Source organism: Arachis hypogaea, chromosome 2 (assembly GCF_003086295.3).
Source record: "Arachis hypogaea cultivar Tifrunner chromosome 2, arahy.Tifrunner.gnm2.J5K5, whole genome shotgun sequence".
In the NCBI taxonomy this organism is placed as follows: domain Eukaryota; kingdom Viridiplantae; phylum Streptophyta; class Magnoliopsida; order Fabales; family Fabaceae; genus Arachis; species Arachis hypogaea.
This window is the reverse complement of record NC_092037.1, coordinates 22,753,331-22,767,346: the sequence shown is the minus strand read 5'-3', so window position 1 is coordinate 22,767,346 and position 14,016 is coordinate 22,753,331. Positions and strand designations below refer to the sequence as shown.

At 36.0% G+C, this 14,016-nt stretch overlaps 1 protein-coding gene across 1 annotated transcript; it reads left to right on the top strand.

Annotated features, from left to right (window-relative positions):
- Positions 1-5,900: 5,900 nt before the first annotated feature.
- LOC112741378 (FT-interacting protein 3) lies at positions 5,901-9,578 on the top strand. Its single transcript, XM_025790343.3, has one exon. The coding sequence runs from the start codon at positions 6,022-6,024 to the stop codon at positions 9,154-9,156; it is 3,135 nt and encodes a 1,044-aa protein (XP_025646128.1). The 5' UTR covers positions 5,901-6,021; the 3' UTR covers positions 9,157-9,578.
- Positions 9,579-14,016: the final 4,438 nt, after the last annotated feature.

The window sequence follows — 14,016 nt, the reverse complement described above, 5'->3', positions numbered from 1 at the left end:
TTTATCAAACCAGATCATTTAAAGCAAACCAGGCTGAATTTAAGAGTATATTCTATTTTTCACATTATCAAGAAAATCAACTCAACTCGAATCAATTCCCAACGGATTAAACTCGGTTTCAAAGCTTTAAAAGAATCAACTTCAAAAGCATTTCATTTCACAAAATCGCACGGCAATCCATTCATCAAAACCAAATAATAATCCATTCAAACATATAATTACATTCATCCAGGACAATCAACATCACATAAGGCGTATACAATCACCAAATACATTGTCTCACATCAGTATCCATATGTAATAATTCCAATGTATAAAATATAGTTTTCGAAAAGCACCCCTACCACAAGACGCAAAACCATAGCCCAAACGCGTCACAGAATCCTTTCTGCCTCGACCCAAAATCAACAATCAAAATCTCGGTAGTCAAAATCTCGGTTTCAAGCCACTTTTGCAACAATCTCAACAACTCTAATCGGAACATATAACAACCGAAACTCAATCGTATAGCAATTAACGCCACAAACCTCAGCGTATGATAACATAATAGTAACTAAAGGGCTTTCAAATCTAAAACACTTACCGAACCGAAGGAGGAACAGCTAAACTGACACCGCGGCGGTCTCCGAACCGGCTCGGCGGTCTCCGAACCGGCTCGGCGGTAGCCCGGCAGCCACCTCAAGCGGCAGCGGCGACGAATTCCAATCACGACGACTGAAACCAGCAGGCAGTGACCATAATAACCTCGGAATTCAAAAAGGACAGAAACCTCAAATAAAATCCTTACCGGCAAACTTTTCCGGCGATGGCAGAAGTAACCAAAAGCTCCGACGGTGGTCACGGTGGCCTCAGAACTCCGGTGATAGCGGCGACTGGATGCAGCTTCTCCAGCCCGCGTCTTCCTCTCTCCCAGCGACGCTCAGTCTCAGCCTTCCTCTCCAACGCGACACGGCAGCGACCAGCGCAGCTTGTGGCTCCACGGTGACTCCCTCTCTCTCTCTCCCGTCGTGTCGTCTCTCTCTCCTCGGGTTCTCCGACAACAGCGGTGCGAACATCAGCGACCACCGTAGCTGGGAGCAGCTCCTTCGACGGTGAGGAACAAGGACCCAACGGCGATTACAATCGGCGGCTCTTCCCCCCTCCGTGGCCCTCTTCTCCATTTGTCTCTCTCTTTGCTTTGTGCGGTGTTGGCAAAAGCTCGGCGGGACCACGGCGGCACGAGATTGGCGGCGATTCCAGGCCGGCAGTAGCGCGCGATGGAAGAGACAGCGGTGAGGCAGCAGACGCGACCAGTTGGATGACGGCGCGTTGAAGCTCCCTCCTTCCCTCAGCTCTCTTAGAAGTCCTCCCCTGTTTGTGTGTGTTTGCGTTTTGGGGGAGAAAGGGGTTGGAGGCTGCTGCTGTAGCTGCTGGGTTGTGGGTGAAAAGGGAACTGGGTCGGTGTCGGGGTATTGGGTTAGGGTTTCCTTATTTTTTTAAATTAGGGTTAGGGGTAAATTGGTAATTTCACATAAAATTGGGAATAATATAATTATTGAAATTCAATTAAATCCAACACTAATTATACATTGAAAGTATTATTTACTCCTCAACTTTACAAATTATTTTCAATAAAATGTCCAAATCAAGTAATTAGAAATAATATAATTAATTTCTTCATTTTTCAAAATAGCAGTATTAATATTTAAAATATTACTTATCTAATCCAAATCATGTAAAACCCCTATTATTTCATAACTACCGAATTTATAATTTAAATATAGAAAATAATCCAATAATTATAAAAATTAGATAATACTCATAACTTATCTCAAATTTAATAAATCAAAACTTGCTCTGACTTTCTTTAATAAAAAAATTTCTAAAATTAAAACTACAGAAATACTAAATTTAAAATTAGCTAATAATAACCCTTTTTTCAAAAATTTTGAGTCTTATATATTACGTTTTTATTAATTCTCTTAACACTTATAAATATTCTTTTATATTATATTATTTAATATAACTTCAATATCTATACAAATCTTTTTTCTATTGTTCTCTCTTACCTTTCTAATATGAATGTTATTGTAATCCATCAAATATTCTCGTCTTCATCGTAGTACGAATTGTCTAGCTCTAGCTCTCAACGGTTCTTTTTCTCTACCTCTAGATCGAATTGCTTGAGATATCTTCAATCATCTTGGATATTGGTTCAAGCTTGCAGGAGGATATTTGGTGATTTGGTCTTGCTGCAACGGATTGGTGGCGGTGAGGTTGGGATTAGGGTTGTGAGTAGCTTTGGTGGGCTGGTGGCCCTGGTGGTTGAATTAGAAGGAGTCATGCTGTTTGAATTGGAAGGAGCATGAAGAGGAATGGTGGTGGTGATGGAGTGGATAGATTTTTTTTCTTACATATTGGTATAATCTTGGTGTAATACTTAATCATTGGATTTTACGGTGTTTTTCGAAATTGTGGGAACAGTACAATACGCCCCCTTGTATTGACAACACGCCCCCCTTGTATTGTATATTTTAAAAATATACAATACAAGGGGGGCGTGTTGTCAATACAAGGGGGCGTATTGTACTGTTCCCACAATTTCGAAAAACACCGTAAAATCCAATGATTAAATATTACACCCAAATTTTTTCAATATATAAAAAAATTAACCGGGATAAAGTTTTTTTTTCTCTTTTAGTTTTAACAAGGATAATTTAGTCCAAAAATTAAATTGTGACAAAAATAAGATGATTTTAAAAATAATGGTAATGTTTGGAATAATTTTAAATTTTAAAAAATATTAAGAATGATTTTGATTTTTATTTTAAATTATAGAAATCAAAACAGTATTTATTTTTTTAAATAATGATAAATAATACTACTATTAGAACACTAATAATAATTAACACCATAAAAGAAAATTTTATATTAAAAATTATTAAAAGATATTTTTTATATTTTTAATACATTAATAATACATAAAAAATTTAAAACTATTTGAGAAATTCTTATATACATTGTAGAGGAACAGTATTTTACTCCACATTAATTTATCATCACAAAATACATTATTCTCTTCTTCACAAAATATTCTTAGAACACCTTGTAATTAAATTCATTATATTAATAAACAAAAACATAGAAAGTACCAGTAATGCACTTTAATTTTGTTGGTTGGTTTTGATCGTCTGGAATTCAAAATTTTTAAAATTAATTATTGACTATATTTGGTCGAATGTTATTAGCATGTATTAATTAAATTAGAAAAATAAATATTGATTACAATAAAATTTGAATTACATGTATATGATGATTTTTTTTAAAACTGATATGGTTTAATTTTGATGTCTTAATAATATAAAATATTTTATACAATAATTTAATTATATTTATTTTTTAAATAATTATTTATATAATAAATATAAAAAATAATTATTTTTACTGAAAGAATATTACATAATTAAATATATGTATAAAATTACTATATATTAAAATTAAATTCTTCTTCTTATCCTAATTTTTCTATATAAAAAATTTCAGACAAAAACTACTATATATATACATAATTAAAAAATAATGTAATAATTTTAAAATAGTCGTAAATAATAATTAAATTCTGTATCTTGATATAATTATTATCCAATTGACAAACATTAACTATTTTTATGAAATTAATAAGACTTTTGTAATTAATATCATTTATGTATGAAAATCATTTTCTTAATATAAATATTAATATGAACTATGTATTATTGTGACAAAATATTCGGTTTCATCAACTAAATTTTCAAAATTTATTACAAAAATATTAAATATATTATAATAAAAATTATTTTAAACTATTTATCATCATAACTAAACTTTACATAAAAAAACTTAAAAGGCATTATTTTTTATTTTTGAAAGATTCTTCAGAATATTCATTATTCAAAAATATTTCTATTATTTGTCAATTCAAAGTAAACATCAAATATAAAATGTTTATTCTTAAAAATTTTATATTATAAAATACACCATTATGTCTCGTCGTAAAAGAAAAAGTCATGTATACCATCATTCCATATTCACCAGCTCCCCTGTCAAGCTGCACAACTGCATATTTGACCTTCGATAAAATCCTTATTTATTCCACCAACAAAAATGGATATGACCATGGAAAAAAAAAGGGAAGAAGAAGGCAGAACAATGTCATTTCTAATATTTTCATCATGATTACAAATTAAGAACATTTATTTAAATAAATGTGTTCATGACTAAAATTGGTATGAACTTATTTACCTTTTGCATAAAAAAAAATTAATTAATGCTCATTTTAGTCCTTATATGTTTTAGTAATTTTCGGTTTTGGAAAAGTCTAGGGGACCAGCAGTTTTGTTGAATTTTGGCCAGCATATAACCAGCAGAAGAAAGTGAGTCATTGGATGAAATCTCACACCAATCTTACACCATCAAATCATTATTAATGGCTAGTTGATGGCTAACAATCACAAAAATTGCTGGCCCCTAGCATCGCTCTTTGGTTTTTAATATGGTAATAAATAAAATTTTCGTAGATAATAAATTTTGTAAGATAACTCTTCGAGTTGAATGAATTAATTTGATTTGTATTTATTACTTGTAAACATTAAAATAACTCACATAGAGTAGTTAAAAAGAAATATAACTTGTTACATTATTAATTAGAGGAGTGTTAGGGGTAACAATTTGTAATTATCAAGTAGTCATTAATGATGATTTTAATAGTGGGATTTAGATTTTCTAAAGTTTGAATTTCACTTTAGAGAGTAAAGTGTGATCTTCTATCCTTAATTAATTTTTCTTTTATATTTATTCTTGGTCCAACCTATGAAATCAATGGTGAGAGATCACACTTTATTCTTTAAAATAAAATTCAAACTTTAGAGGATCTAAATTTTTAATAGTGTAAAATTACTCACTTTTCTTTTACTAGTTACATACTAGCCAGAATTCAATAAAGTTGCTGCCCCTAAAGTTTTTCTATTAATTAGTTATCATAAAACAATTTTCAAAAATATATATAATAATAGAACGAAAATATTTGGTAATAAAAAAATTAATCAAAAATAATAATAATTTGTCTTATTTAATATTCATTAATTATTACGATAATTAATGAATGTTAAATAAAACAAGTTCTGATTGTTCTTTTTGTCTCTCTAGTATTATTGACGATAGAATACAGAGTAAATGTGTTCTCAAAAAAAGTAGAGTAAGACTAAATTATCGATAATCATGTTAATTGTATACTAAAAATTAGCAACTAAATTAATAATTGGTATAAAATATATATTAAAATATTAAATATATATTAAAATTGAATAAAATAAGTTAAATAACACATATATTTATATACAAATACATAATGATTGATTTTTTATGTATACATAGTATTTTTGAAAAATTAAACATGCTATTTTATATAAAAATATTATTTATATATCAAAATTAATTACTATATATTTATGTATATATATATTTTTAACTCTTTTTTAATATTTTATATTAATAATAAATTTTAATGGTTAATTTTAATTAGTATATACTTTATATGATTAATTTTTTAAATTTTAAATTTTAAATATAAATTATTAGTACTAATTATAATAAATAAAAGAATAAAATTTACTTAAAACAAATAAGTTTTACTTAAGTTAGAAACTCAGGTGCAGTTGATTTTACGTAAAGTTAATAACTAAAATTGTCAGATAATTTGACTGATTTAATTAAATTTTTATCTAACGACTCTTATCTATCAACTTAACGTAAAATCGACTACACATCAGTTTCACCTTTATTTAATAAAAAGTTAATTAATTACGAAGAAAACAGAATATTTAGCAAAATCTTTGAAGTCACCGTAACACTGTCCCATCTTCTATCTACTAGTGCAGCTAAACTCTGTAGCACGCTCGTTCTCTCATTCCTTCATTCAATTCACTTTGCCACCTTTTCTCTCTCTCTCTCTCTCTCTCTCTCTCTCTCTCTCTCTACTCTTCTGTGTTTTCTTCACTCTTCAACATGAACACCACAACCTTCTTCAACACCACCACCACTACAACTACCATGAACAAAGAGAAGCTCGTAGTAGAAATCATAGAAGCCACCAACCTCATGCCCAAAGACGGCGAAGGTTCATCCTCACCGTTCGTCGAAGTAGAGTTCGAGAATCAACGGCAAAGAACGCACGTCAAGTACAAAGACCTCAACCCTGTTTGGAACCAAAAGCTTTTCTTCCATGTCAACGACCTTCATAACCTTCCTTACAGAACCATTGAAATCAATGTCTTCAACGAGAGAAGATCCGCTAACTGCAGAAACTTTCTCGGTAAAGTTAGAGTTTCTGGTACCACCATTGTTAAAGAAGGCCAAGAAACTCTTCAAAGGTATCAACTTGACAAGAGAAGCCTCTTTTCTCACATAAGGGGTGAGGTCACTTTCAAAATTTACCTCACTACAAAGGATATTAATAGTGATGGTGATGGTGGTAGCAATGGAATAATAGCTTCTTCTTCTTCTGTTATTGTTTCAAGGAAGAACAAGAACAAGAAGCTTCATGGTGGTTCTAACATGGCTGCTACACAAGAGCATTTGGCTCAAGAGAACAAGAACGTGATGGTGATGCAGCAGATTCAGAACTACTGTGAGAACAAGAACGTTGTTATTAACCCTGTTATTTCATCTGTTGTTGGTGGTGGTAGTGGTGGTTCAAGGCTTGGAATTGCTGCTGGTAATGGTAATGGTGGTGGAATGAGTGTTTTCCATGGCGGCGGAGGCGGCAGCAGCAGCGGCGGAGGCGGCAGCAGCAGCGGCGGAACAAATGAGTTCTTGTTGAAAGAAACAAGACCACAACTTGGTGGTGAATCATTGAAGAAAGACAAAACAAGTTCAACGTATGATCTTGTGGAACAAATGCAGTACCTCTATGTTAGAGTTGTGAAGGCACGTGGTGCTGACGTGGCATGGTTCGGCAGCGGCAATGGTGGTGGTAGCAGTGTAGAGCTTGTTGCAGAGGTGAAGCTTGGAAACTACAGAGGAATCACAAAGAGGGCTAATTTGGGAAATTCAGAATGGGACCAGGTATTTGCATTCTCCAAAGACTCCATTCAGTCCTCAATTGTTGAAATTATTGTTAAGGAATGCAACAAAGATGATTTCATTGGTAGGGTTTGGTTTGATTTGAGTGAGGTTCCAAGTAGGGTTCCACCTGATAGCCAATTGGCACCACAATGGTACAGAATGGAGAACAAGAAGGGCGAAAAGGTTGCAAAATCTGGCGAGGTTATGGTTTCGATTTGGTTTGGTACTCAGGCTGATGAGGCTTTTGCTGAGGCATGGCATTCTAAGGCTGCAAATGTGAATTTTGATGGCTTAAGTTCAATTAAGTCTAAGGTTTATCTTTCCCCCAAGTTGTGGTACCTTAGGGTTTCGGTAATTGAGGCACAGGACATAATTTCAGGGGACAAAGGTTCTGTTTTGATGGCCAGGTTTCCCGAGTTTTCGGCTAAGGTTCAAGTTGGGAACCAGGTTTTAAGGACTAGGATTGCAGCACCAAGTGCCACTAGGAGCTTCTCAAATCCTTATTGGAATGAGGAGTTGTTGTTTGTTGTTGCTGAGCCTTTTGAGGACTATCTTTTGGTATCGGTTGAGGACCGGGTTGTGCCGGGGAGGGATGAGGTTGTGGCCAGAGTGGCTCTTCCGGTGGCCGCGGTTGAGAGGGGAATAGACGAGAAGCCGGTGACTTCGAGGTGGTTCCCAATTGACGATGGTAACAAGCTTATGACGAGGTTTGGTTCGCGGATTCACCTTCGAGTTTCGCTTGATGGAGGGTACCATGTGCTTGATGAGGCTACAACGTATAGCAGTGATGTTAGGCCAACGGATAAGAGGCTTTGGAAGCCTCACATTGGTGTTCTTGAGATGGGCATTTTGGGTGCCACAGGGCTTATGCCTGTGAAATTGAAAGAAGGTAAAGGGGGTGCGATTGATTCCTATTGTGTTGCAAAGTATGGAACAAAATGGGTTAGAACAAGAACTGTGGTTGATTCTTTGTCACCAAAGTGGAATGAGCAATACACTTGGGAGGTTTATGATCCTTGCACTGTTGTAACCGTTGGAGTTTTTGACAACTCTAGGGTCGATAAGAGCGCCGCCGTGAACTCCGATGGGTCGCGCGATTCGAGGATAGGGAAGGTCAGGATCAGATTGTCAACACTTGAGACGGATAGAGTTTACACTCATTCTTACCCTCTTTTGATGCTTCACCCCAATGGGGTCAAGAAAATGGGGGAACTTCATTTGGCTGTGAGATTCTCTTGTGCTAATGTGGCTAATATGCTTCATATGTACACTACTCCATTTCTTCCCAAGATTCATTATGTGAACCCATTTAGTGTTAATCAATTGGAGAGTTTGAGGTACCAAGCTATGAACGTCGTGGCATCAAGGCTTAGTAGGGCAGAGCCGCCATTGGGGAGGGAGGTGGTCGAGTACATGCTTGACCATGACTCACATATGTGGAGCATGAGGCGGAGCAAAGCGAATTTCTTCCGGCTAATGAATGTTCTCTCTAGCATTGTTGCCATAGGAAGGTGGCTGGAATCGATCCGGAACTGGCAAAAGCCGGTTTACTCGGCCTTGTTCTTGGCAATTTTTCTCACATTGGTGATGCTTCCTGAGCTTATCATCCCAACTATGTTGTTCTACATGGCATTCTTAGGCCTCTGGCGATATAGGTCACGCCCTCGACACCCTCCACATATGGACACTAGGCTTTCACACGCTGATAGTGTTTTCCCGGACGAGCTAGACGAGGAATTCGACTCGTTCCCAACGAGCCGAAGCGCCGAGGTTGTTAGGATGAGGTATGATAGGCTCAGAAGTGTGGCTGGGAGGATTCAAACTGTGGTTGGAGACATGGCAACACAAGGGGAAAGGTTCCAAGCATTGTTGAGTTGGAGAGATCCAAGAGCTTCATTCTTGTTTGTGTTGTTGTGCCTAATTGCTTCTGTTGGTTTCTATGCTGTTCCAATTAGGGTGGTTGTTGCACTTCTTGGATTATATTCAATGAGGCCACCAAGGTTCAGAACCAAATTGCCATCTAGGGCTCTTAGTTTCTTCAGAAGATTGCCAACTAAAGCTGATAGCTTATTGTAAAATAATTTAACCTCTTTTTATGTTTTTTTTTTTTTGGTCAAGGATGTTGATTAGGGTTATGGGTTTCTAGCATTGATAGAAGGTTTTTATTGATTGGTACTACTAACTAGTGTTTTGGAAAATTAGGTCCAGCAATGTATTTAGTTATGTTAATTAGTTAGGAAAATTATGTCATTTGAACAATGTTTCAGATATTTTGGGTCAAAAAGTTTTTCTCATTGTCTTAATTTCTTATGTTGCAGCTATGTTAATTGGCTGGGGAAAAATGTGGAATTTAAACTTGGAGAATTATTTAGATTAAAAAAAAGAATTAGCAAAATTATGTTATTTTAAGTTTTAATAAACTATAATAAATAATTCAATTATATTAGGTGTATGTTAAAAATATTTATATACAAATACATAATAATTTTTGTAAGCTATTTATATAACTACTACTTACAAAACATTGGGAATGTTTTATTATTAAATAAACAAAGAAGCTGCTGCATGCTGCTGCTTCTTTTGAGAACAAACCATAGCTATGCTCTTTGAGAATGCTGCCGAATTTGCAACATCAAATTAAAACATTCAATAAAGTAATAAACATTTTGCACGAAGAAATTTTTCTTTCTTCACTCCTTCACGCATGTGATGTCACTTCAAGTTTTTAGCGTGCTTGGATGGGAAATAATAAAATTTAGATTTCCAAGTTAAAATAAGATAATTTACGACTAAACTATTATTTTTAACAATGAAATATTTGAGAGCAGATAATTCTATGCTTTTTTTTACACTATTTTTGCAAAGGGTGATTTATTTTTTTTTTTTTCGTAGGGAATGAAAATATGAAATGGAGTAACACCTGTGAATATTTGTTTTAAGTGGCTAAGTACATAAAGTACAAAGGATAAAACAAGAAAGAGTTGAAATGTGAAGAATGAAGACAGACACATGCTTTCACAGAAGCTAAGGTTAAAGAATCTCAAGTCATTGACTAAATACATAAACATGTCCTTCATGGGCAATGTGATCAGCTCATAAGACCCATAATGGGTATGTTATCTTTTACCTTTATTAAATAATAATCTCCCAATTTACCAAAAAAAAAAAAAAAATCTCCCAACAAACTGTCACTGTTTCGTGTGATATAAATTTTGTTTGTCGCTATCTCTGGAAACCAACCCGGAAGGATGGTAATAAGAAAAAGCAAGTACTCTTTCAAAAAAAAATTTTCTTGCTTCTTTCTTTGGAATTTTGAACCACTGAAGTAATAAAATGTATCTTAAATTTGCCAAGCATGTTTTGACATTATTTATCATTTCCCCTGCTTTCTTTTTTATATTATATTTGGAAGAAAGAAAAAAAGAGACCAAGACTAATAGTTTCTTTATAGACAACATGTAAATGGGTGGCTATGGGGTTATTGGAAGTAATGCATATATTGTTCTTTAAAGAATATATTATGATGATTATGACCATTAAGGAGTAAAACTCCGCCTATGTTACATTTGCGGTACATAGCCGGTCCCAAGCCCGGATAAAGGAGGAGGGTTGTGTTAGGTCTTCGGCAACCAACGTAAAAATATAGCCGAACCCCCCATGACATGAATCAAAGACATTATTGCGCTAAAGCTAGGTCGTTACCCGGAAGTAACGCGCCGTATGGCTCGAGTACGGTGTCAAAGCAAGAGCCGCTGCATCGGTGCCCGGATGTAGTGTTAAATGAGCAAGGGTTCTCGCGTTTTCGTGAACGGACGAGGGTAAATAAGCTAGTTCACAAAGGAAAAGGTAAATGTCGAAGCGACAAAAGGCTGAGATTTGGGACATGGAACATAGGCACTCTAACAGGAAAGTCCATGGAAGTGGTGGATACCATGACAAGGAGGAAGATTAACATTATGTGCCTACAAGAAACGAAATGGGTTGGTGCAAAGGCTAGGGAGTTGGATTCTTCTGGTTTCAAACTTTGGTATACAGGAAAGGTGAAGAATAGGAATGGAGTTGGAATAATTGTGGATAAGCAGTTGAAGAAGGACGTAGTTGATGTCAAGAGGGTGGGAGATCGGATCATCTCTATCAAACTTGTGGTGGAGGGAGGTGCTTTTCATGTGATTAGCGCCTATGCACCGCAAGTGGGTTCGGACGAACAACACAAGATAAGGTTTTGGGAGGATCTAGAGAGTTTAGTTCAAGGCATATCTTTGGGAGATAAGATTTTCTTAGGAGGAGATTTAAATGGCCATGTTGGGAGAGAAGTGACTGGATATGGGAGTATTCACGGAGGCCATGGTTTCGGGGTGATCAATGCCGAGGGTAAAACTATTTTGGACTTTTCCTCAACTTTTGATCTTCTCATCGCAAATACATGTTTTAAAAAGAGAGACGAACATCTTATAACCTACAAGAGTGGCATGACAAGCTCTCAAATCGACTTCTTCTTGTTGAGGAGAGTCGACCGGAAATTTTGCATTAACTGTAAAATTATTCCGGGAGAGAGTTTGACAACACAACATAGGGTGCTCGTCATGGATTTTCGCGTTGAGCAAAAGTTGAGGAAAAGACATCATACGAAGAACCCAAGGACGAGGTGGTGGCGGATGAAAGGTGAGGAACAAAGAAGCTTCCTAAGACGGGTAGGAGAAGAGGCAAGGTGGGATGGGAATGGAAGCGCGGAAGAGATGTGGAGGGAGATGGCAGAAGTTATTAGAAGAACAGCAAAAGAAAGTTTTGGTGAATCTAAAGGAATAGGACCAAGAGACAAGGAGTCCTGGTGGTGGAATGCGAGTATACAAGAAAAGATAAAGATAAAAAGAGAATGTTTTAAAGAGTGGTCTTTATGCCGCAATGCAGATAACTGGGAAAAATATAAGGCGGCTAAGAAAGAGACAAAAGTGGCTGTAAGTGAAGCAAGAACAAGAGCATATGAGGGTCTCTACCAGTCTTTGGACACGAAAGAAGGAGAAAAAGGTATATATAGAATTGCAAAGAGCCGGGAAAGAAGAACGAGAGATTTGGATCAGGTTAAGTGCATAAAGGATAATGATGGAGAGGTGTTGGCTCAAGAGGAGAAGATTAATGAAAGGTGGAAGAGCTACTTCTACGAGTTATTTAATGAGGGACAGAAGACTCTTCCGAGCCTTGGTCGATTATGCACAAGGGAAGAAGATCAAAACTTTGACTACTATCGAAGGATTCGAGACTTCGAGGTAAAAGAGGCTCTAAAGCAGATGAAAAATGGCAGGGCAGTAGGACCTGATAATATCCCGATTGAGGTTTGGAAGGGTCTTGGAAGAAAAGGCATCAACTGGTTAACCAAGCTTTTTAATGAGATTTTAAGGTCAAAGAAGATGCCTGATGAGTGGAGAAAGAGCACCTTGGTACCTATCTATAAGAATAAGGGGGATATACAAAGTTGCGGAAATTATAGAGGGATTAAGCTTATGAGTCATACTATGAAGTTATGGGAAAGGGTGATAGAACGGAGGTTGAGAAAAGAGACAAAGTAACAGAGAACCAATTTGGATTTATGCCAGGCAGATCTACCACTGAAGCGATATACCTATTAAGAAGGATGATGGAGAGGTATCGTAGTAATAAAAGGGATCTACACATGGTGTTTATTGATTTGGAAAAAGCGTATGATAGGGTACCAAGGGAGGTCTTATGGAAGGTTTTAGAAAAGAGGAGAGTAAGGATCGCATATATTCGGGCAATTAAAGACATGTATGATGGGGCCACAACTAGTGTGAAGACTCAAGGTGGTGTGACAGAGGAATTCCCTATTGGTATAGGATTACACCAGGGATCATCCTTAAGTCCATACCTTTTCACATTAGTCTTGGAAGTACTCACAGAGCACATCCAAGAGCCTGTGCCATGGTGCATGCTTTTTGCCGATGATATCGTCCTTATGGGAGAGTCAAGGGAAGACCTAAATAAGAAGTTGGAGTTATGGAGAGAAGCTCTAGAAGTGTATGGTCTGTGCATAAGCCGTAGCAAGACGGAATATATGGAATGTAAGTTCAGTCTGAGAAGGGAAAACTCCAATATAGAGGTGAAAATTGGAGAGAATACCTTACGAAAAGTTAAAAGTTTTAAGTATCTTGGGTGCATCATACAGGATAATGGAGAGATTGAACATGATGTAAATCATAGGATCCAAGCAGGTTGGTCAAAATGGCGGAGTGCATCTGGTTTTATATGCGACAAAAAAGTGCCTTTAAAACTTAAAGGTAAATTCTATCGCACCGCTATAAGACCGGCTATGCTGTATGGTACGGAGTGTTGGGCGGCTAAAGGAGAGCACGAACATAAGCTGAGTGTGGCAGAGATGAAGATGTTGAGATGGATGAGTGGTCACACGCGATTGGATAAAATAAGGAATGAAGATATAAGGGAGAGAGTTGGAGTAGCACCCATTGTGGAAAAGATGGTTGAATCGCGTCTCAGGTGGTTTGGACATGTGAGAAGAAGACCGATAGAACATCCAGTCAGGAGGGTGGATGAGATGGAAGATGGACAAAGGGCGAAAGGCAGAGGAAGACCTAAGAAGACCATCCATGAGGTGGTCAAACGAGATCTACATGTAAACGGTCTCTCTGTAGACATGATACATGACAGAGCACAATGGCGTCGTTTGATTCATGTAGCCGACCCCACTTAGTGGGATAAGGCTTTGTTGTTGTTGTTGTATGACCATTAAGGAGTAATACATATTACTATAAAATATCTATTAGTATATTAAAAAATTTAAGATATAATAAAATTGAAGACGAAAAGTTCATTGATAGTATTCAAATTGAGTTAAACTGAAAACTAAATGGCTTAATTTTTGCTAAATTTATTGATGACTTTAAAACAACTAAACGAGGCAGAGAA